This window comes from Saccopteryx bilineata, chromosome 2, assembly GCF_036850765.1.
Source record: "Saccopteryx bilineata isolate mSacBil1 chromosome 2, mSacBil1_pri_phased_curated, whole genome shotgun sequence".
Taxonomy (NCBI): domain Eukaryota; kingdom Metazoa; phylum Chordata; class Mammalia; order Chiroptera; family Emballonuridae; genus Saccopteryx; species Saccopteryx bilineata.
This window is the reverse complement of record NC_089491.1, coordinates 292651848-292672376: the sequence shown is the minus strand read 5'-3', so window position 1 is coordinate 292672376 and position 20529 is coordinate 292651848. Positions and strand designations below refer to the sequence as shown.

The 20529-nt window shown below is 39.9% G+C and overlaps 1 protein-coding gene across 1 annotated transcript; it reads left to right on the top strand.

The window, feature by feature from the left end:
* The first annotated feature begins 226 nt into the window (after positions 1-226).
* Positions 227-20284, top strand: IVNS1ABP (influenza virus NS1A binding protein). Its single transcript, XM_066261343.1, has 15 exons — positions 227-543; positions 6363-6591; positions 7348-7476; positions 7661-7830; positions 7958-8033; positions 9016-9189; positions 9509-9634; positions 10983-11090; positions 15231-15360; positions 15921-16145; positions 16601-16722; positions 16819-16945; positions 17027-17158; positions 17285-17458; positions 18870-20284. The coding sequence occupies exons 3-15, from the start codon at positions 7366-7368 to the stop codon at positions 19121-19123; spliced, it is 1929 nt and encodes a 642-aa protein (XP_066117440.1). The 5' UTR covers positions 227-543; positions 6363-6591; positions 7348-7365; the 3' UTR covers positions 19124-20284.
* Positions 20285-20529: the final 245 nt, after the last annotated feature.

The window sequence follows — 20529 nt, the reverse complement described above, 5'->3', positions numbered from 1 at the left end:
TCTCTCTCCCAGGGATCACCTTGCGCTGACCTACTTGAGCGGTGCTGGAAGGGACCCGAGAGAGCGAGGGAGCAGAGCGGGGCGGGGCGGGGCAGGGCGGGGCGAGGGTGGGCGGGGCCACGAGCGGCAGCTTTCTGGCGCTCGCCTGTGATTCGCGGACAGATTCGAGCCGGAAGCGTCCGCGAGGCGTTGGCGGCGGCGCCCGTGGTGACGTGCGAAGGGGTGAGGCGCGAGCGGGCGGCGGCGGCAGTGTCTCAGGGACGCGCGTGGAGGTCGGTCGCTGGGAGCTACTGGGCGCAGTTTCTCCGCCTGCTGTTTCGGCGCGGCTGTGCCGGCGAGCGAGCGAGCTTGTCCTCGCGAAACCCCGGCGGCGCTCCCCTCGCCTCGCAGCCTCCGTGGGCTGACCGCTCGTCCTCCCGCTCGATCGCTTCGACCCTCCGCGGCCTCGAGGCGCTTTCCGTTGGGCCTGTTCCCGCCCGCTTCCTACTGCTCCCCGTCGAAGCTCCAGAGATGAGTTTTTCCATCTCTTCAGAGATGAACCAGGTAATAGCGCTGTTCCCACCAACGGGGGCGGAAGAAGAGCGTGCGGCCGGAATCCGACCTGAGAGATGGCGCTGGCGGCCGCGGAGAAGGTGGGAGGTGTGGGAGGGTGTCCGATCCTGGGGGGAGGGACCCCAGAGCCGCCGCAGCCGCCCGAGAGGCGCTGCGGGGATTGCAGGGTAGCGTCGGCGGCTGCAGACGGGTGCCTGCAGCCTGGGACAGCGCTGGGGCAGAGGAAGCGGGGCGGGAGAGACACGTTCCTGCTCGGGGGGCCTCGGTCGGGGCGCCTCGGTCGGGGCGCCGAGGGGCGGAGATGACCTGCCGGAAAGAGGACGCGGGAATCTCCGTCGCCGCTGTCAGAACGGACGCCTAGTGAGCGGGTCTGCCTGGGGCCGGGCTCTCCAACGGGAGACGTCCCCGAACCGGGCGCGTGTGGGCAGGGAGCCGACCCCGGGCCGCTTGGGTGCCCCGGGCCTGGAGTGAAGTGGCACCGCGTCCCTGATCGCCGTGGACCGCGGGGTCCTTTGTTCCCGGTCCACGTTGCCCGCTTTTCTTGCCAAGCGCGGGGAAAGGGGGGCGGGAGGCGGGAGAGAGCGGCTGCCCTGACGTGTCGGCGCTGAATGACTGCAGGGCCGGCCAATGGCGAGCGGGGGTGTGCAGGCGCGGGCTGCCGTGCCTCCCAGCCCGCGGGGTGGGCGCCGGCCCCGCGGCGCGCGGAGGAAGGCCTGGCGCTGCTGGGCTCTGCCGGCACTCTGGGGGGCTCGCCACTTTCTTTTCTTTTCTTTTTTAACAAAAGAAATCGGCAGAGGCGTTTGTTCTTCTCCGATATTCTGCGCATCTTGCAAAGGGTCTCTGGTTGTAAGCTCTTAGGAAGGTATCGGGCAGTATCAGATTGAGAGTTGAACGGAGGGAAACTTGAACCGCAGATACGTTAGGAATAGATTTACTTTTTCCCCCAGTACGTCATAGACCGATCTTTGTGTGAGACAGCTGGCATTTGAAAACTAGCAAGTAGAAATCAGATGTCTAAAGAACGCATTTTTGTTTCCTAAAGTCTGTTGTAAGTGATAGAGGGTTAGGAGACCCTGGCCTCAAGCTGTTTTTTGAGGACTTATAATGTACTTCTTCGGTCTATTAATAAAGGAACAACTCCGGAAGCCTAGTACTGTTCGTAACAGTTGCACAAGTACAGCATGGACTAGATTGTATTTTCCTTTAATTCTAGCCCTGGCGGTTGACTTAAGAATAACAAAATACTAATGAATAGTTTGTAAGCATAATGCTGCTGAAACTTCTGGCATAAAACGCTAAGGAATTGTTGTATTTATGTATCTGGTGATGAGGCAAACACTGACTAATTTAGCGTGGGATTGAAAAGAATATCATTTAGTGTTGGCTGTCAGGCTGTTATCAAATGTCTATAGTTTGGTAGCTGGAGTTTGTAAAACGGACTAGAGCAGCTGACCAAAAAGAGACCCAGAATGCTTTTCCTCTGTTATTTTCCTAATAGAGGAAATCTGTGGTTTATAGATATAAATTTCTTAATTTATTTTAATTTGTAGCTAATTTTCTAACTTTCCTCCCTAAAACAAAGCATTCCAGGTTTTGATTTAACTTTAAATTAGTGGATTTTTTTTTGACTACTTATTTTGAGATGGGGGTTTTCCTTGCTTGAAAGATATTTTAAGTGGCAATTGAATGTGATTTTGTAAGTAAGTGTTTTTTAATGTAAAAGTTTTCTTCTTAAGGAAATGTCTTAATTATTGTTACTAAGATCAAGTATCCCTAAAAAATAATTTCACTTGATTTTTTTTTTTCCTCTCAAAAGTACGACTGTAGAGTCAAATCTACAAGAAGGAACTCTTAATAGTTGGGGATCCTCCCACATTTTTGTGCAAGAGTGTAAATGGAGAAATTATAAACTACAAGTTTTCTGGGTTTTTTGTTAGAACCACAGAAAGTATATGGTTATGTTCACTTATCAAGTTCAATTACCACCTTGTAAATGATATCTGAGCCTATACCTAGATCAGTATTCTGACACTTCTATCAACTGGAATCCCCAATGGGTGCCTCAGCATTACAATATCTCAAAGCAAATTCTTTGCTTCCTTCCTAACTTTCAGCATGCAGCAAACTAAAATGACTGTTCTGCTTTTTGGAATTCTAGTTTGAATACTGACTTTAATAATGATGCCACATATTCTTACTGCCTAAGAATAAGCATGGGTGTATGATATCTGTAGTTAATTTTCCTGCTTCCATGTTTTACTCATTCTTGCAGATCATCTGCACGTTTCTGCTGGTGTCTGGCGCTTCTAAAATCCTTTTTCTGCTCTCCAGCACTGTTTAAACCTAGTACTGATCTCCTACCTCCTCTCTGACTGTTTTCTGAATGCAGCCTGCAAACTGCAGTCTATTGAAACAAATAGCTGCAGTTGCTGGAATGAATATGTGTGCTGTCATACCTTTTTCCTTTTTTATTTTTGAGCCATCTTCAGTTCTTGGTTTATTTCTCGGTTGGTCTGCATAGTGTTCCAGCAAGGCTGGGAATGGAGTTAACGCCATTGTGTTATAAGCATCCCTTTCCAGATTGTGCCTGCCATATGTTTGGTGCCATAAATGTCTGGGGGATGAAAGAATTACAGAACAATGTGGTTAAAAGCATGGAGCCAAGCAAGTGAGTCTGTCTCATGACTTTTGATATAGGTGGATGGATGGTAATAGTAGTTTCAGAGTGACATTGAGAATCTGTAATTTCTGGTTTTAAAGGGATTCATTGGTTTACTTTGTATTATTACCAAGTCCTTTAAGTATGGAGTTAGTTGATTGCTCTTTTGTGTGAATTTGTTGCCCTCAAAAGATTGCCCTCAAAACATGCTGCTGAAACTTCATTAAATGAAGCTTACATGTTTGTAATTTGCCCTGAAGTTTTAAGGATGCTTTCAAAGTTGGATGATAAGGTTTTATCTTGCTCTTCTTACTGAAGGCCTGAGAAAAATTTGGGAGGAGACAGAATAGTGCATACTTTTTTTTAACTCTTAGATAAGACACGCTGAATTGTCTTTCAGTTAAGCTGATCTTTTTGGGGACTGTGGTAATGTAAACTTCTGGATGTTACTAAAGAAGTTTACAGACTCGTTTATGAGTCTTCTGTCTCCCTTTCTTGCTCTGGTCATATTAAAGAACTGAAATATGTTTATCAGAATATATTGTATTTGTCCCTACGTTTAATTTTAAAAGTAGGTTAGTCAAATGTGTATTTTAAATATTAAACAAAAATCTAAGTTTCATACTTTCATATGTAAAAGTGGGGTGCTGGGACTTTTGGTTTGACTTTATAAAGGAATAAAGTTCTCCCTACTTTTTTATTCTACCAGTTTTTGAGCTTGAGTTTCATAGACCAAAATTAAGATTTTCTGTGGATGTTTGGAATGGTTTAAAACTCTCAATTTGCCCTATCTTTTGGAAAAGTGTATATGAATTTTCAAAGACATGTTTTTGCAGGCAGGAGTTGTTATGACCCCCTAACTTGGGGCTGGGTGAGAGTAGAGACATATATGAGGATAGTAATTGAAGACAGTAAGTTTGCTGCATTAACATAAATATCTAATAGACTTAGACTAGCTTTTAAAATCAGGTAGGGTTGTACTGATGAGTAGACATTAAAGTCAAAAGGTTCATGTTAAGACCTTGATGTACTAGAAAAACCATCAAGTACTAAATGTAGTAGGACTCACTCTGTTGCAAAACTAATAATACAGTACTGTACAAATTTATATGGCAAGAGTTGCTCCAAAAATTCTCTGATGTTTTCTCTCAAAGGACTGAAGTGATTTTAATCATTTATTTTTGTTTTTTAAAATAAATTTAAGGTAGATCTTCAATTTATCAAATTTAAGTAGATGCTGTTTTCATTCTTAGATCAAGACTAGTTTACAAATAGATACTGGGTAAAACTGGTCAAAGTTTAAGATATTTACAAATCTTCATATCAAAGGGCACATTTTAATCATATCAACAGAATTTGCATGGAGGTTTGCCCTCTTTCTACCTTGTTTAAAGAGCAGCATATAAAATTGAAGTGAGGAGTTATCAACTGCGTGTGTGGATTGGTCACCCTTGTATATACAATATGTACAAAGATTTTCTTAATTTGAGCTGGATCTCAGCTAACAATGTTTGAAGGTTTCTTTAGGATTTAGTGTGTTCTCTATATGTATAGAGATTTGTGTGTTACTTGGAAAACATTTGTTAGACCTGGTTTCTTAAGAAAAGCTGAATTAACTAATCTAGATGACAGTGTAGCACAAAGGAAATCAGTATTACATCATGTTATAGCATAGTTTCATTGTGGGGGTGGGGGGTTAAGCATTGACAATAGTCCCAACTGAATCAGAATACTCAGGTTTCCTTGAAATAAGACCTAAGTTGCAGTTAGGGCATATGGGATCCCGCTCTGTCACAGATTGTGCATCTGTTCAATTTAATACTGTAGGTTTGTTGAATTAGAACTGGACCAGGCTTCAGTGATTATTTACCTTAACATAATGGTTGGATTTATAACGAAAGTCTGGGTAATTTTGAGATGTTCATTTTAAAAAGTAGGCATATCTTACAAATAGTTTTTTAGTTCTGATTTCCTGAGTTAGTGGTGTTATAGCAGCTCGGGTCAATCTTTATATTCAAGTTTCTGGCTAGGTTGTTTTGGTAGAGGTTAGATGGGATGCATACAAAGATGAATTAAGACAGGCTCTGCCTTCAAAGGACTTTGAATCAAGGAAGCTAAGCAGGTATGCAGAAGCACAACCTGGGACAAGCCAGCTGGGATATCACATATTTTTCAGAGAGGGGTCAGTATGCGGAGAAACTACTACTTAACTGGGGGGGGGGGTTTGGCAGGGGCTCTTTGGGGGTAAGGTTTTGCTGAGGTTGGGTTAAGGGTATTCTGAGAGGGTACAGAGGCTGGAAAAGGTAGAGCACATTTTGGGGAATAGTGTGTCTTGTTTGACTGTAACATTGAGTACATGTCTGGGAATGATGCCCAAGTTGCTTGCTGGCTGGTGAAAACAGAAGGATTACGTGTTTCTATTTTAATTTGAATCCAACAGTAAAGAATCTTGGAATTAACCAGTATTTATATTTGTTTTCTCATCTTGTATATTGCACTTAAATAATAAATATTATTAATATTAGTTCTTCTGGCTAAGGGTTGGGAAGAGTTTGTTGTTGTTTTTTTTACCTGAGTAGTTGTAGATTAAATGAAAAATGTTTGTATGTATATATAATCATACTTGTCGTATTTTCGTTTTGTTTTATGTTTTATTTTTGCTTGGTTGGTGTTTTATTTATTTATTTATTTATTTATTTTTCTGAAGTGTGAAGCAGGGAGGCAGAGACAGACTCCTGCATGTGCCCAACTGGGATCTACCGGCATGCCCATCAGTGGGCAATGCTTTGCCCATCTGGGGCCTGAGATGTAGGCCATGGAGCCATTCTCAGCACCTGAGCCAACTTTGCTCCCATGGAGCCTCCGCTGCAGGAGGGGAAGAGAAAGACAGAGAGATAGGAGAGGGGAGAAGGGTAGAGAAGCAGATGAGCGCTTCTCCTGTGTGCCCTGGCCGGGAATTGAACCCAGGACTTCCACATGCCAGGCCAACGCTCTACTGCTGAGCTAGCTGGCCAGGACCACACTTGTGTTATTTTCTTTGTTCCATTTACGTCAAAAGTTCTTCAAGGTAATGGCTTGGTGTGATGTGAGCTGCAGAGATCAATGACAGTCTTGGATCATTTTGAAAATCTAAAATGTTTCATTGTTACAGATTATGATGCATGATTATCACAGAAGAAATTCATGTCTATAGCTTTTAAGGACTTGATTACATCATTTCCAAGCCTGATAGTTTTGGAATCACCATTAGAGCTTAAGACACCTCTGCCTTCACTTCAACCACCCATCTTCATACCTCAACGAAGTGCTAAGTTTTAACACTCCTTTGTCCTTGGATTATTTTAAAAGTCCCGGAAATACATTTCTCTCCAGTGTAGCAGGTAAGTGAATATTCATTACCCAGTGCAATATTAAGACATCTTGTTTTTCTGAAGACTACCAAGTACACTAACAGCCTTTTATAATTTTTAAAAGAGTCAGTAATAGTAAAAAAAAAAATTTCTATTTTTTTCTTTCTATGTTGAATTTGAGTAGTTACTTCAAACTGAAATCTATTACTGCTTTCTAATAATCCATCTTGTGTAGCCCATTAGTCACTTGTTCACAAGAAAAGGTGAAATGGAAACTTAAAAAAAAAAACATATTTCTTGCATGTATTCTTGTAGGTGTTTAGAGTATATGAAACCTGCAAAGAGAACAGAATTAAGTTCATCTTAAAGTCAGTTTTTCTCATTTGTGGGTAAAGGAATGATAGCAGCCACAAGGAACCGACATATGAGGACCAGTTCATAGCCTGTGGTGTTCCATTTTGCTCTGGAGTGGGTTAGGGCAGGGCTGGGCTTACATTTCTTTACCTTTACAATGCATGTGTTAATAGGCATGGAAACGGCCAGAACTGCTAAGACCCACCAGAATTTCTGAAAGACCCACCATGTAGGAACCCTTAATAAGACTTGGCCCACAGCATAGGAGTGCAGAGACTTGATCACTCAGTGCCTGTGTTGTTTCAATAATGTTTGTGTATGATAAAATTTTGTTGTTGATAGGATGGAATTTTAAAATAAAGATATTACTCTTTAAAAATATAAAAATTATTGTTTACAAGTAAAATAACTCAGCTTCTTTTTGCTCTGCAGCCAAATTTATAAGGAAAAATGATTCCCAATGGATATTTAATGTTTGAAGATGAAAATTTCATTGAGTCTTCTGTTGCCAAATTAAATGCCCTGAGGAAAAGTGGCCAGTTCTGTGATGTTCGACTTCAGGTAGAAAAAACTTACTTGGAAACTTACAGAATTGGTCTTTCATTACTAAAAGCTGTAGGATCTTGGATTTGCTTATTTTCTTGCCTCATGGGAGGCATTTAATGAAATAACTTTGAAAAAGAATGATTAGCTAGAGAACTACGTAGTCCACAATATTTCTAATTTTAATTCCTCATAATTTCAGGTCTGTGGCCATGAGATGTTAGCACACAGAGCAGTCCTGGCTTGCTGCAGTCCCTATTTATTTGAAATCTTTAATAGTGATAGTGATCCTCATAGAGTTTCTCATGTTAAATTTGATGATCTCAATCCAGAAGCTGTTGAAGTCTTATTGAATTATGCCTACACTGCACAGTAAGTTCTTGGAAATAATTCATCTAATTAGGGAATGTTATCAGGAAATTCTAAGTTTCTCTATTTAAATTAAGAATGTTTTAAGGCCTTTAATATGTGAAATGATAACATTTTTATTTTTTAATAGGTTGAAAGCTGATAAGGAATTAGTAAAAGATGTTTATTCTGCAGCCAAAAAGCTGAAGATGGACCGAGTGAAGCAGGTGAAGTACAGAAATGATATAGGAGGTCTGCTGTTGTCAGGGAGACTTACTTTATATTCACAAAATAAGTAAATGTATAATTGTCATTTGTCCCAAGAACTTGTGCGTCTCTTTTTCCCTGGAGAACTGCATGTGCTATTTTAACTGCAGCTGTAGTAATGTAACAAGGTCACACCTCCTCTCAGATAATATGGGCTAAAATCTTGCTTTCAGTAGCCTTCCTAGCAGGGTGTCTGTGTCATCCTCTGATAGCATAAAATTAATCACATAACCTCAATTCTTTGTTCTTTTACTCTCCTGGGTTCTTTAAAAGTGTTCCTTCTTGAATTTAACACCGTTGAGAAGTGCTTAATAATTCATAGGAAGAAAAGCATTTAATCCTCTGATGTGGGGGTGGTAAACTACAACCCTCTGGCCAGCTACCTGTTTTTATCAAGTTTTATTGGAACATAGCTTTCATTTACATGTGGTCTGTGGCCACTTTCCACCTATAATGACAGTTGACTAATTGTAGCAGAAACAGTATTGCCCACAAGTCTAATAAAATACTTAACTCTTTTAAGAAAGTTTCCTGGCCCCACCTCTGACAGCACTCCTCTGCTCAAAAATCCTTCCATGGTTTATAGCACAGATCCCTCAGGTTAGCCCCAGGCTCTCCCTAATGTAGTTGCTTTTATATTCTCCAATTGTCATTTGCTCTAGCTTCAGTTGTTTGCAACATCTTCCCTTCATCCTGTCTGTCCTGTAGGGCCCAGGTCAGATGCTGCCTTCGGGAAGCCGTGTCTGAGTGTTCTCCTTGACCATTGCACCTGTCTGGCATTTCATATGCATTAAGCTAGCATTGCAGCATCTTGCTTTTTTCCTTAAACAGTTTACACATTTATATGACATTCTTTGACATTTAGCATTTGTATACATTGTTTTTTCCTAATGTTTGTTAAATAAAACCCATATAAATGTTGGCACTCATTTGTTTCCCCAGGTTTGCGGTGATTATTTACTGTCTAGAATGGATGTCACCAGCTGCATCTCTTACCGAAACTTTGCAAGTTGTATGGGAGACTCCCGTTTGTTGAATAAGGTTGATGCTTATATTCAGGAGCATTTGTTACAAATCTCAGAAGAGGAAGAGTTTCTTAAACTTCCACGGCTAAAGGTATGGAGTAAAATCTATAAAGAGATAGATATATATACTATTATACTTAGTTCCAGGCGCGAGTGTTTTGTTTTGTGCAAGTGAGTAATGGTTATAAAAAAGACAGTACGTTGAAATGGCACTGTAATTTTTAGCAATGTAATGGTTTTCTGCCAGCCATTTTGTTTACTTAGTTTTTTAGCTACTGGTTCTTAATTCTAATTTACCAGTTAGAGCAAATGTGTAGAATGCAGTGGGGCATCTTTATCGATAGCTTTCTTACAAAATGGAGATTTAAGCTGAGCACTGACCCATGTGTTACTTCTGTTTCCAACTCTAGTTGGAGGTAATGCTCGAAGATAATGTTTGCTTGCCCAGCAATGGCAAACTGTACACAAAGGTAATCAACTGGGTGCAGCGTAGCATCTGGGAGAACGGAGACAGTCTGGAAGAGCTGATGGAAGAGGTTAGTTTTAAAGTAAATGGGATGCAGCAATTCTTAAAAATTATTTTGCTATAACATGAAGGATTCCCTTTCACTTTTATTTTATAACCATGACCCTAAAGAATTTAAATTTTGCTATAGGTACCCTTAAGCTGAGAAACAGGGGGGGTGTCCAGGTGAGCTGAATGGACTGTTCAGTTGATCTTCTGCTTCTCTTTTTTTTTTTTTTATTTCTTTGCTTATGTGCTATTAACTTTCTTTAAAGTAGCATGTAATTTGCTTTAGAAATGGGAGGTGGTACACTGAAATTTTCTGTAGATTCTTAATTTTTCTTCACAGGATTTTGCTTTAAAATTGACAAGTAGGTAAAAGCTTCTAATGGTTGTTCCTCCCCGTTGATTTATCTCCCCATAGGTTTATTAACAAAACTAGGATACCCAAGACTGAAGAAACAAGAGGAAACTTCAAGTGTATTGACACGTAAAGAAGCAGCAGTCCTGCCCCAGTTCTCCTAAGAAAAATCCGCTGTGGGCAGAGAACGATGATGATTTAATGGTGTTTACTCCTTTACAGGATTCTTATCTTTAAAGCTTTGTGTCTTTTAATGCTGTTGTTCATACATATCGTCACTCGACTTGGGCTTTTAAAAAGCATGCAAGAAAAATAATGGAGAAATCGTGGAAATTAAACATAGGCAGATGGAGTGGTGGCGTGACCTTGAGCTTATCCCTCCACTTAATAAGCCTTTCTGGTTCACTGGTGGCTTACCAGTCTGTTAGGCCTTTACAAATGCCGTCATCATTATGTTCTGAAAAGGCTAACAGGTGGTCTTTAGGTTCTATATGATTCTCCGTTTGAAAATCAGATGCATTCACCTTGTATTTGCATCTGTTAAAGGAAGTATCTCCACAGCTTGTTTGAATTTTTGAATTTGATTTTCATGTTTTTCTTGACATTGTCTACAGGACAGAAATATGTTTATGCAAATTAGACCACTTATCCTCGGAGGTGTAACCATATTCAGTATTTTATTGTAAATATGTATATATTTTTAAGACCCTATATATTGTACTAGTGCCTTTTTCTTAATGCTATATAATAGAAGCTATGAAAAAAATGAAGATTTCTCTCACACCAATCAAGCCAAGGACTCTTCAGCCAGAATTAGAAGAATCTGTATTTTATTTTTGTTTTTAAAGTTTTCACAACCATGACATGTATTTTCTTTACTTCGGGATCCTACCAGAGTAAGATGTCAAGAAACTCAAGAAGCACACTGGAGGTTACCTTGAGGCGATTGTGTGAGCTGCGTACTAGTGTGTAGCCATGGAGACAGTAGCCACATGGGTGTTCTGTTGCTGTTTTGCAGGTTCAAACCTTGTACTACTCAGCTGATCACAAGCTGCTTGATGGGAACCTACTAGATGGACAGGCTGAGGTGTTTGGCAGTGATGATGACCACATTCAGTTTGTGCAGGTACACATTGCACATCTGAGGTAACCTCAGGTTGAAATTTGATGAGCGCATTTTGTAGTATACTGAAATTTTCCTTTAATAAAGGAAAGTGGAAGACTTTCATTGGTGTGACGACAGAAACACTTGGGAGAAAACAAGGATTACGTTTGAGTCACTTCAGCCACATAAAGAGAAATTAACAAATTCGGAAACCCCATTTAGATTTTTTTCTTAATAGCTTTTACAACTAGAATTCCAAATAAGATGAAGTGATGTAGAAATTACTTGTTATTGACTAGAAAAATAGTTGTTTGCAATAGGAATGACTATTAAATAGACTTAATTTTTTTAAAATCTTGATAAAAACTTTTGGTTTATTGACAAATAACAGAAAATTACATAAATCATAAGTGCCATGTAGTGAACCCACTAGTTTAAACAGCACCTGGGTCAAGAGGAGAAGATTTCTGGTGCCCTGGAGCCCACCTCTTGCACGTTCCCGATCACTACACTACACCCTGAGGAAACCATTAGCCTAACTTCTGAAACCATAGGTTAGTTTGCCTCTGTTTGAAGTTTACTTTTTTGGCCTTTAGTGTAACATTGCACTTATGAGGGATAAGATATGAAGTAGGCAGAGTTGATCCAGTTTAAGGGATGTTTTCCTTTAACAATTAGAAGACAGATGATAGATTCGTACATAACCTGCATGGTTATGTCAGGGGTTATGTGTCACTAGTGGCTGAATATCTATTTTCAGAGTAAGGTTTTAGGTGTGAAGTTAACATTTTCCAAAAGTACTCTTTGAACAAGCAAAGGCTGAATACCTGTTAAGTGGCAGGCAGTGTGTTAGATATGGGAACACAAAAATGTATAAGAGACAGTTTCTACTTGAAGGACTTCATAGGAGTAGATAACACACCATAGACTTATTAGAGGATCTACTGAAGGTTTAAAGGGGAGGGCATAATGGAGGCAGGAGGAGAGAATCAAGGAAGATTGCCCCAGAGGGGCAACATTTGAGCAGTTTTAGGATTAGAAGAGTTTGCGTAGCAGAGAGAAGTGTCAGATCACAAAGAAAGGCTGTGCAAGGATGATGCTCTTGGAATTGCAGGTCACAAGACTAGGAAAGTACGTACATGCCACCTCATTGGGGCTTATAATTTATCCTACAAGTAGTGGGGAACTTTCAGAAAACTTTAGACAAGGGAGTAGAGTGATAGGAGCAATTTAACAGCAATAGGGGTGGGTTAAATACATTATTCTATAGAGAAAGATCTGTGTATTAATCCTATTTTAGATAAATGGTTAACTATTAGGTGGCAGCCTCTGGGTCATGGGATTCCAGTTTGTGTGTGTGTGTTTACAAAATGATTGCATTAAATCCTTTTGTTATAACCAGGTACAGAAAGTAGATTAGAGTTCGTGAGTCCAATTTGCAGACCATTATAAGTGATAGTTTAGGTGAATAAATGAAAAGGGTTGATGTAAGTGCACAAAGGGAAAAGAGGGGGTTCTAGACATTTTCAAGTTACAAAGGTTGAGTCGGCAGTTATTATTATTTTTCCATTGATTTGACAGGAGGTGGAGGGAAGGAGAGAGAGCAGCATCAACTCGTTTTTCCACTTAGTTCTTCCTTTAGTTGTGTACTCATTGGTGGTTTATTGTATGTGACTTGACCGGGGGTTGAACCTGTGACCTCAGCATGCCGGGATGACACTATCCATTGAGTCACCCAGCCAGGGCAGTAGTTCTTAGATGGTTTAGATCAGGAAAATTAAGAAAAGGAAGATTTGAGTGAATGGAGTTCTGACGCATGACTTCTTAGGAGGTAGTGCCATGAATAGAGATGAAGTAAAAAGGATGAGGAACATGTTAGGTTTCAGAATAGGAAAAGAAGTTGAGAAGAAGCCATTAGAAAGGTAAGAGGACAATTAGAATCAAATTGTGTTGTAAGAGCCAGTTAACACAGAAAGAGGAAGTTTGAAGGGGGATTAAGAAGTCATATAAAAGGTTAGGGATATCTTTTCTGCATTGTTTCTAGGAAACCACTTAGTACCCTTGAGTGGGTATAATTTCCAGAGTATTAAGTTTAAGAAACCCTTAGCTGGAGAAGCCGAAAGAGAAAAAGCCACCAGACTCTCTGCAAAGAAAGCATGGGCCATTGAGTGGGCAGAGTGGTAAAAGTTGACGTGAAAGCCTGGAGATGAGGAATAAAGGATTATGTTTGAAAATGTTCCGGAATGACCAGACCAGGTGGTGGTGCAGTGTAGAGCAATGGCCTGGGACTCTTAAGGACTCAGGTTTGAAACCCTGAGGTTGCTGGCTTGAGCATGGGGTCATTAGACAAGCACAGGCTCACCAGCTGGAGCAAGGGTTGCTGGCTTGAACAGGGGATCATAGACATGACCCCAAGGTCGCTGGCTTAGCTGGAGCCCCTAGTCAGGGCACATATGAGAAAGCAATCAATGAACAACTAAGGTGCTTCCCTTCCTGTCTATCTGTCTGCCTAAAAAGAAAAAAAAATGTTCCAGAAGGAATATAAAGGTGTTAACCAGCATTTCTATATAAGACTTGTTGGTTATATAATACTGGCAGTCCTCATTGTTCATGTGCTTTTCTCTTTCACATTGATTTTCTTCTCTCCTTACATTAGAACAGTTTTCTCCTGTGATAAAAGCCTTAATGTAAGCTTTATCAGTTTGTGCTACTTTGGCTCCCTTCTTCCTACAAATTGGGGTGGGGTTTATGTACTGCGTAAGTCTAGTAGCAGAGGACAGTCTGTCACAGTATAAAGAATGGCTTTATACTGAGATTTCCTAATTCCTATTTTAGTTGTTACTGCCTTAGGCAACTCATGTTTTCTCTGAGTTTCAGTATTTTTATGTATAAAATGGATAGGTTAAATATTGTCCTCACTGGATTAACAGAGATGATGTGAAAAACCACCTACTAATACCTTGGTACATAATGTCTAAGTGGAATTTAATAACTGTTAACACAGTATATTCTCTGCCTTTTCTGAAAATAGCCTACAAATGCTGTAACCACACTCCCTGAATAGTCCAGACCAAACTTTTCAAGAGTGTTTTCACAGCTGCCAGTAGCTACCAAAATCTCTGTTACATGACTTTTTGCTTCCACTGGAAAGAGAAATTTCCATTAAAAATTTTATCTACACATGTGGCTCTGGCCCTGGATCACCAAACTGAGTGGATAGGCAGACTTGGCCAGATACAGAAGGTGGCGAATGGCACCTGTTCATTTGGTAGCTCCTTTCCAGGTAGTGAACGTTGCCTCGTCCAGTTCCCTATGATCATATCATTTGGAATTGGAAGAAAACCATCAAAGGGAACTCACACATGAGAACACAATGTAATTCTCTGACATCATTTGTCAGTTTGCAACCTTCCCCAATTTCCCCTCTTTTAGTATTCCTGGGTATTCTAGTTTTGTGAATGATTGGTTCTTTCAGTATTGTTTCATTTATTATTACACTTTTAATTTTTGTGATTTGATGTAGTTTTATTGGTCTGGAAAACCACTCTATAATACCTATAAGGTAGTCCTAGAGAAACACAGTATTAAGTGTTTCTTGTAATGACCACTTTTGTCCTGTAAAATACTTCTGGAGAGACTGGGTGGGTATTACTTAAGTGTGCTCACTTTCTGCTGGCATGAGTGAAGGATGTCAGCACATATGACTTATTTAGGTTTGAGAGTTTCATGGAGACAGTGGGTTAAATGTCTTCTAAGTTAATTATACCATTTTAAGTCTACAGCATCTTTCAGAATATTCTGTACTTAATATAAAGAGTGTGTGAGCTGATATGGATCATGGAGTGGAGGATTTCTGTTTTCCTCCAGTAAGAAATTGATACTTTGCTTACAACGCATTTTTTTTTAATTGTTTAAATTGAGCTTATCCTGACCAGGCAATTTGTGTAAGTGTAGTTGTTATTAACAGAGATAAAAGTACACCAGTAATCTGTGTCAATTGGAAATGTTGGTTTGTGTTCAATGTAGGCATGCTATAAATTAATGTCATCCGTAGGTGAAGGCTATTAAGTGTTTCCTCAGTGTTGCGAAATAGCTCAGGAACAAAGGTACACCAGGTACAGTGTTTGGCTAGGTTTCTGTAGCTACCTTTTGGTTTTGCAGAAAAAGCCACCCCGTGAGAATGGCCATAAGCAGATAAATAGCAGTTCCACTGGATGTTTGTCTTCTCCAAATGCCACGGCACAAAGCCCTAAGCATGAATGGAAAATCGTTGCTTCAGAAAAGACTTCAAGTAAGTGCATTAATTACACTTGTCAGATTGTCTAAAAAAAAATTTTTTTTTTTTTGTGGCAGACAGAGAGAGGGACAGATAGGGACAGACAGGAAGGGAGAGAGATGAGAAACATCAATTCTTCGTTGCGGTTCCTTAGTTGTTCATTGATTGATTTCTCATATGTGCCTTGACCAGGGAGGGCTATAGCAGACCAAGTGACCCCTTGCTTGAGCCACCGACCTTGGGCTTAAGCTGGTAAGCGTTGTTCAAACCAGATGAGCCTGCGCTCAAGCTGGTGACCTCGGGATCTTGAACCTGGGTCCTCCGCGTCCCAGTCCGACGCTCTATCCACTGCGACACAGCCTGGTCAGGCTAAAATTTATTTTTTTAAGGAGAGTTAGTGGAACCATTTTTTAAATACTTTCAAACTGACTATTGAAGGAAAAAACTCAGAAGCAACTAAGTTTGGAATACAATAGCAGATTGTACCTGTCCGGAATCTGTTGTTCAGTTCCGGATTCCATAGCAACTGAAAGTAATAATTGCCTCTTAGACATAGAACTCTTGTGCTTTTACAGATAACACTTACTTGTGCCTGGCTGTGCTGGATGGTATATTTTGTGTCATTTTCCTTCACGGGCGAAACAGCCCACAGAGCTCACCAACAAGTACTCCAAAACTAACTAAAAGTTTGAGCTTTGAGATGCAACCAGATGATCTAATAGAAAAGCCCATGTCGCCTATGCATTACGCACGGTCCGGTCTGGGGACAGCAGAGATGAACGGCAAGCTCATAGCAGCAGGTAAGAACAGGGATGAGTGATTTCTTATCAGAAACCTTCAACCAGCCATGCCTCTAAATGGACGTTTTACACTTGCTAGTGACATGCAAACTTTGGAAGAGGGGGTTTTAATATGCCTTCTCCCTGGCATTCTATTTACCATACTTCAAGACATCAGAGAAATAAGTAAAAACTGTTGTATTACCTAACCTTTGACCGAGTGTTCCTAATTCTTAAAAAGGTGTAAAGTATAAATTGTTCTCCTAATTTCCAAGCCAATACCAAGCAATTTAGTCATACTGATAATGTTATTCAGCTATTTATAACATGTAAGAACATGACCTACTGGGGACCTTCTAAGTTTGTGGATAAAATTATTTTTCTCATTGGGCAGATTGTTTAATTAAACCATTCTGGACCAGAAACCCTCATCCAGTTTAATATTTAAACATAAACCTTTATGGTTCTTTCACCAGGGGGCTATAACAGAGAGGAATGTCTTCGGACAGTTGAATGCTATGATCCACATACAGATCATTGGTCCTTCCTTGCTCCCATGAGAACACCTAGAGCGCGATTTCAAATGGCGGTACTGATGGTAAGTGCGCTGTGTTTCAGGAAGAAGCAGTCCATGTTTGAATTTTCCTCATAGCTTTAGAATGTCAGAAATGCTCATCTCTCACTTTTGGTACAGGGCCAGCTCTATGTGGTTGGTGGATCGAATGGCCACTCAGATGACCTGAGTTGTGGGGAGATGTATGATCCAAACATAGATGACTGGATTCCTGTTCCGGAATTGAGAACTAACCGTTGTAATGCAGGTAATAATATTTTCCTATGAGATAATCAGTATTTAAAGTGATGGTATTAGCAATGTCTAACCTTATTTTATACTCACATAGGAGTGTGTGCTCTTGATGGGAAATTATACATCCTTGGTGGCTCTGATCCATATGGTCAGAAAGGACTGAAAAATTGTGATGTTTTTGATCCTATAACGAAGTCATGGACAAGCTGTGCTCCTCTAAACATTCGTAAGTTGGTATTTTCCCTTAAAGTTTTCTTTCTTCTTTTTTTCCCCCATAAAGACCTGAATTGACAGTATGAGAAGTATACAGTTTTGGGAGATAAGCGTAATACTTTTTTAATTGATTTTATAGGTAGACACCAGTCTGCAGTCTGTGAGCTTGGTGGTTATTTGTATATAATCGGGGGTGCAGAGTCTTGGAACTGCCTGAGCACTGTAGAACGTTACAATCCTGAAAATAACACCTGGACTTTAATTGCGCCCATGAACGTGGCTAGGCGAGGAGCTGGAGTAGCTGTTCTGGATGGTGAGTATTGGGATTTGGAGAGATGAGGAGTAGGTAGTGGCAAGAATCTGTTCTAAAGTCCCGAGAAAATGTCCATGACAACTATATATATTCTTGTAAAGAATTCAGAAGCAGCCATCTTCAATGATGCAGTGGGGATTGGTGGTTATCTTTAGAAATGTCTTTCCTAATCAGGAACTCAATACTTAATATAATGTAAACATATCAATTCCTTAATTTTTGATGAGTTCACTGAATTAAGTTCTAAGTCATTTTCTTCCATAAACCATACTCATAATATATCATTCTGGAGTTTGAGTTTACTTTTTAGAGCAAGAATTTTTGAAGCATTTGATTTGCATAACAATAAAAATGCAAATCATCTAGATCTAGGCATTGTCTACTCCATATCTAATTGGAAGTAGAACTTTTAGACTCTCATGAAGTCTCTCCAATGCATTAAGCTTAGTTTTATATGGACACACCTTTCTTTTCACATACAGTGTTTTCACTTACATACAATTATAATGAGTTTATCTAGCATTGGTGGGGAACAGCAGCAGATCTTAGGACGCTGCGGCCCAGCTAGCCAAGGCATGTGTGTAGACACGTGGGCCTGCAGCCTGCTGTGAGCCTCATCAGTCCTGGAACAGCGCTCCTTTCCAGCGCTGACCACGTCCTAAGAACTCAGCACCAGTTTGTCAGTTAGCCTGTGGCCAAGTTGGTTTTGTTAAATGTCGTTTCACTTAAAGTAGTAGAATCTATTGAAAACCTAAGTGAGGATTTAATTTTATGGATGCAGGTAGGAATGATAAATTTGAGAGACCTTAATAAAATGTTTTCTAAGTAACAGTACTTAATGTTAACATTTTATGTTTGAAAATAATTTAACTATTAACTGCTCTGCATTTGTATTTGAAAATAGTTATAACTCTCAACTTTGTTTCCATGAAGAAATTTCTTCACCAGAATTATTTTATATAGTTGGAAAGCTCTAGAAAACGGTCAGTTATCTGAAATTGGCTTTTCTGTTACTTCTTTTGAATATTAGTTGTTACACAGTAGACTAACAAACAGTCTTTCAGTGCACAGAACTATTCTGGTTTGCTACTTACTTGCTTTGTCTTTCGGCAAGTTGTCCAGCTTCTTGTGCCTTTTTTCATCTGTGCAATGGCAATGCCACATAGACTTGGGAGAATTTCACTTTAGTTAGATATTGCCCCCATCCCTTTAAGTTGCCTGAGTTCCATGTTGAGTGGGGTTTTATTGATTTTTATTCCCTTATATTCCTAGCCTTTAGAGAGTGCTTGCCACACTAGAAGGCATTTAATAAATACTTCTAACAGAATGAAGAAGCATTTCTAAGAGCCACTTGTTATATCAAAAGACAGATTTAGAGTGTTTTTATCTAATTGTTTTCATTCACTTTTAGGAAAACTCTTTGTGGGTGGTGGCTTTGATGGTTCTCATGCCATCAGCTGTGTGGAGATGTACGATCCGACTAGAAATGAATGGAAGATGATGGGAAACATGACATCACCAAGGAGCAATGCTGGAATTACAGCTGTAGGGAATACCATCTATGCAGTGGGAGGATTTGATGGCAATGAATTTCTGAATACCATAGAAGTCTATAACCTTGAGTCAAATGAGTGGAGCCCCTATACAAAGATCTTCCAGTTTTAACAAATTTAAGATTCTTTCAAACTAACAGGCTTAGTGATGTAATTCTGTTTAGTAGAGGTACATTTGTGAATAAGGTGGGTGGGTGGGTATTAGAAGTTGCTAACAGCAACACAAAGCTTTTGCATATTGCATATTATTAAACATGCTGTACATACTTTTTGTGTTACTGGGAAAGGAATGCAAAGATGAAGGTTTGTTTTGTGTATTTTTAGGACTACTTTGGTTATTTTACTTTTGGAAGTTGATATTGTACAAGAATAAACCAAGAATTGATTGGGCACATTATTTCAAGAAGTCCCCTCTCCTCCACATTTGTTTGCCAATTTGCACCTTAAATGACTCTTTCCTCAAATGTGTATAAGGACAGGAGGGGGTTGGGTATTAAGATACAGACAGTTGGGTTTTCTAAGGGCCCTTTTTCAATAACTGGAATACTCTTTAACAAAAGAGACTTTCTTAACTGGATAGCAATGACTATTTTTGTTTTTGTTGAAAGCTGACCTGCCTACCAAGATTTAATCCTTTATGGTTGCCTTTCATAACTTTTATAGTCTCAGCAGAATGCTTTCTTTGCCTGTTGAATTAAGATGTGGCAGATTCAAATGTCTGAAGCTGAGCAGCAGTCTTCAAGGAGCGAGCGGGTGAGGTGTCTCTTCTGCACACCTAGAATGCAGACTTCTAAATATGCCTCAGCTACATGGTTCCTTTTGAGAATGAAGTACCAATGTTTATTTGAATGGAGCTGCTGAACAGTAACATAGCTGTAATTTTTATTTGAAGTTGATATTAAATATTATGCCTTTTTGAGGGTATGTTTTATATAGCAAGACACTTAATATGTAACAGTAAAGAACAGTAAAGTATTTTATCTTCTAAATACTTCTTGTTTTTATCATTAACAAAACTCCCAAATGGCAGCCCTTGATTGTGAAAACATTTTAAACTATTGGATTTATGAATGCAGCCATTATCAGAAGCATGTTTTTGTTCAGTTTTTCTATTCATAGGGATAAATATTGGTTGGGGTGACTTGGTATCTAATGTGTATACTACACATATAACCTATGGTGCCAAAGTTAGCACATTCTAATGCCTGCCACTGATGCAAACATATTAAAGGTACTTTGCAGGAAATCCTTGTACCATGGGATTAATAACAAATGTTGTTTGTGTACTCATTCATTATGGAAAGTTTTGGGGAAACTTTTCTTTCTCAACAGCAATGAGCTTCAGGTATTTGGGAAAAAATATTCACCTGTCATCGTATATGTGAAATAAGGACTGATGTAAGGTTCTAAGGTATCTTCTCACAGAAGCAGACAGACAGACACAGGAATCTGATGAGCCAACTAGGACAAGGTGGCCGTCCAGCAGTTGACTGTCCTGGGTTAGGAAGAAAGTGAGGC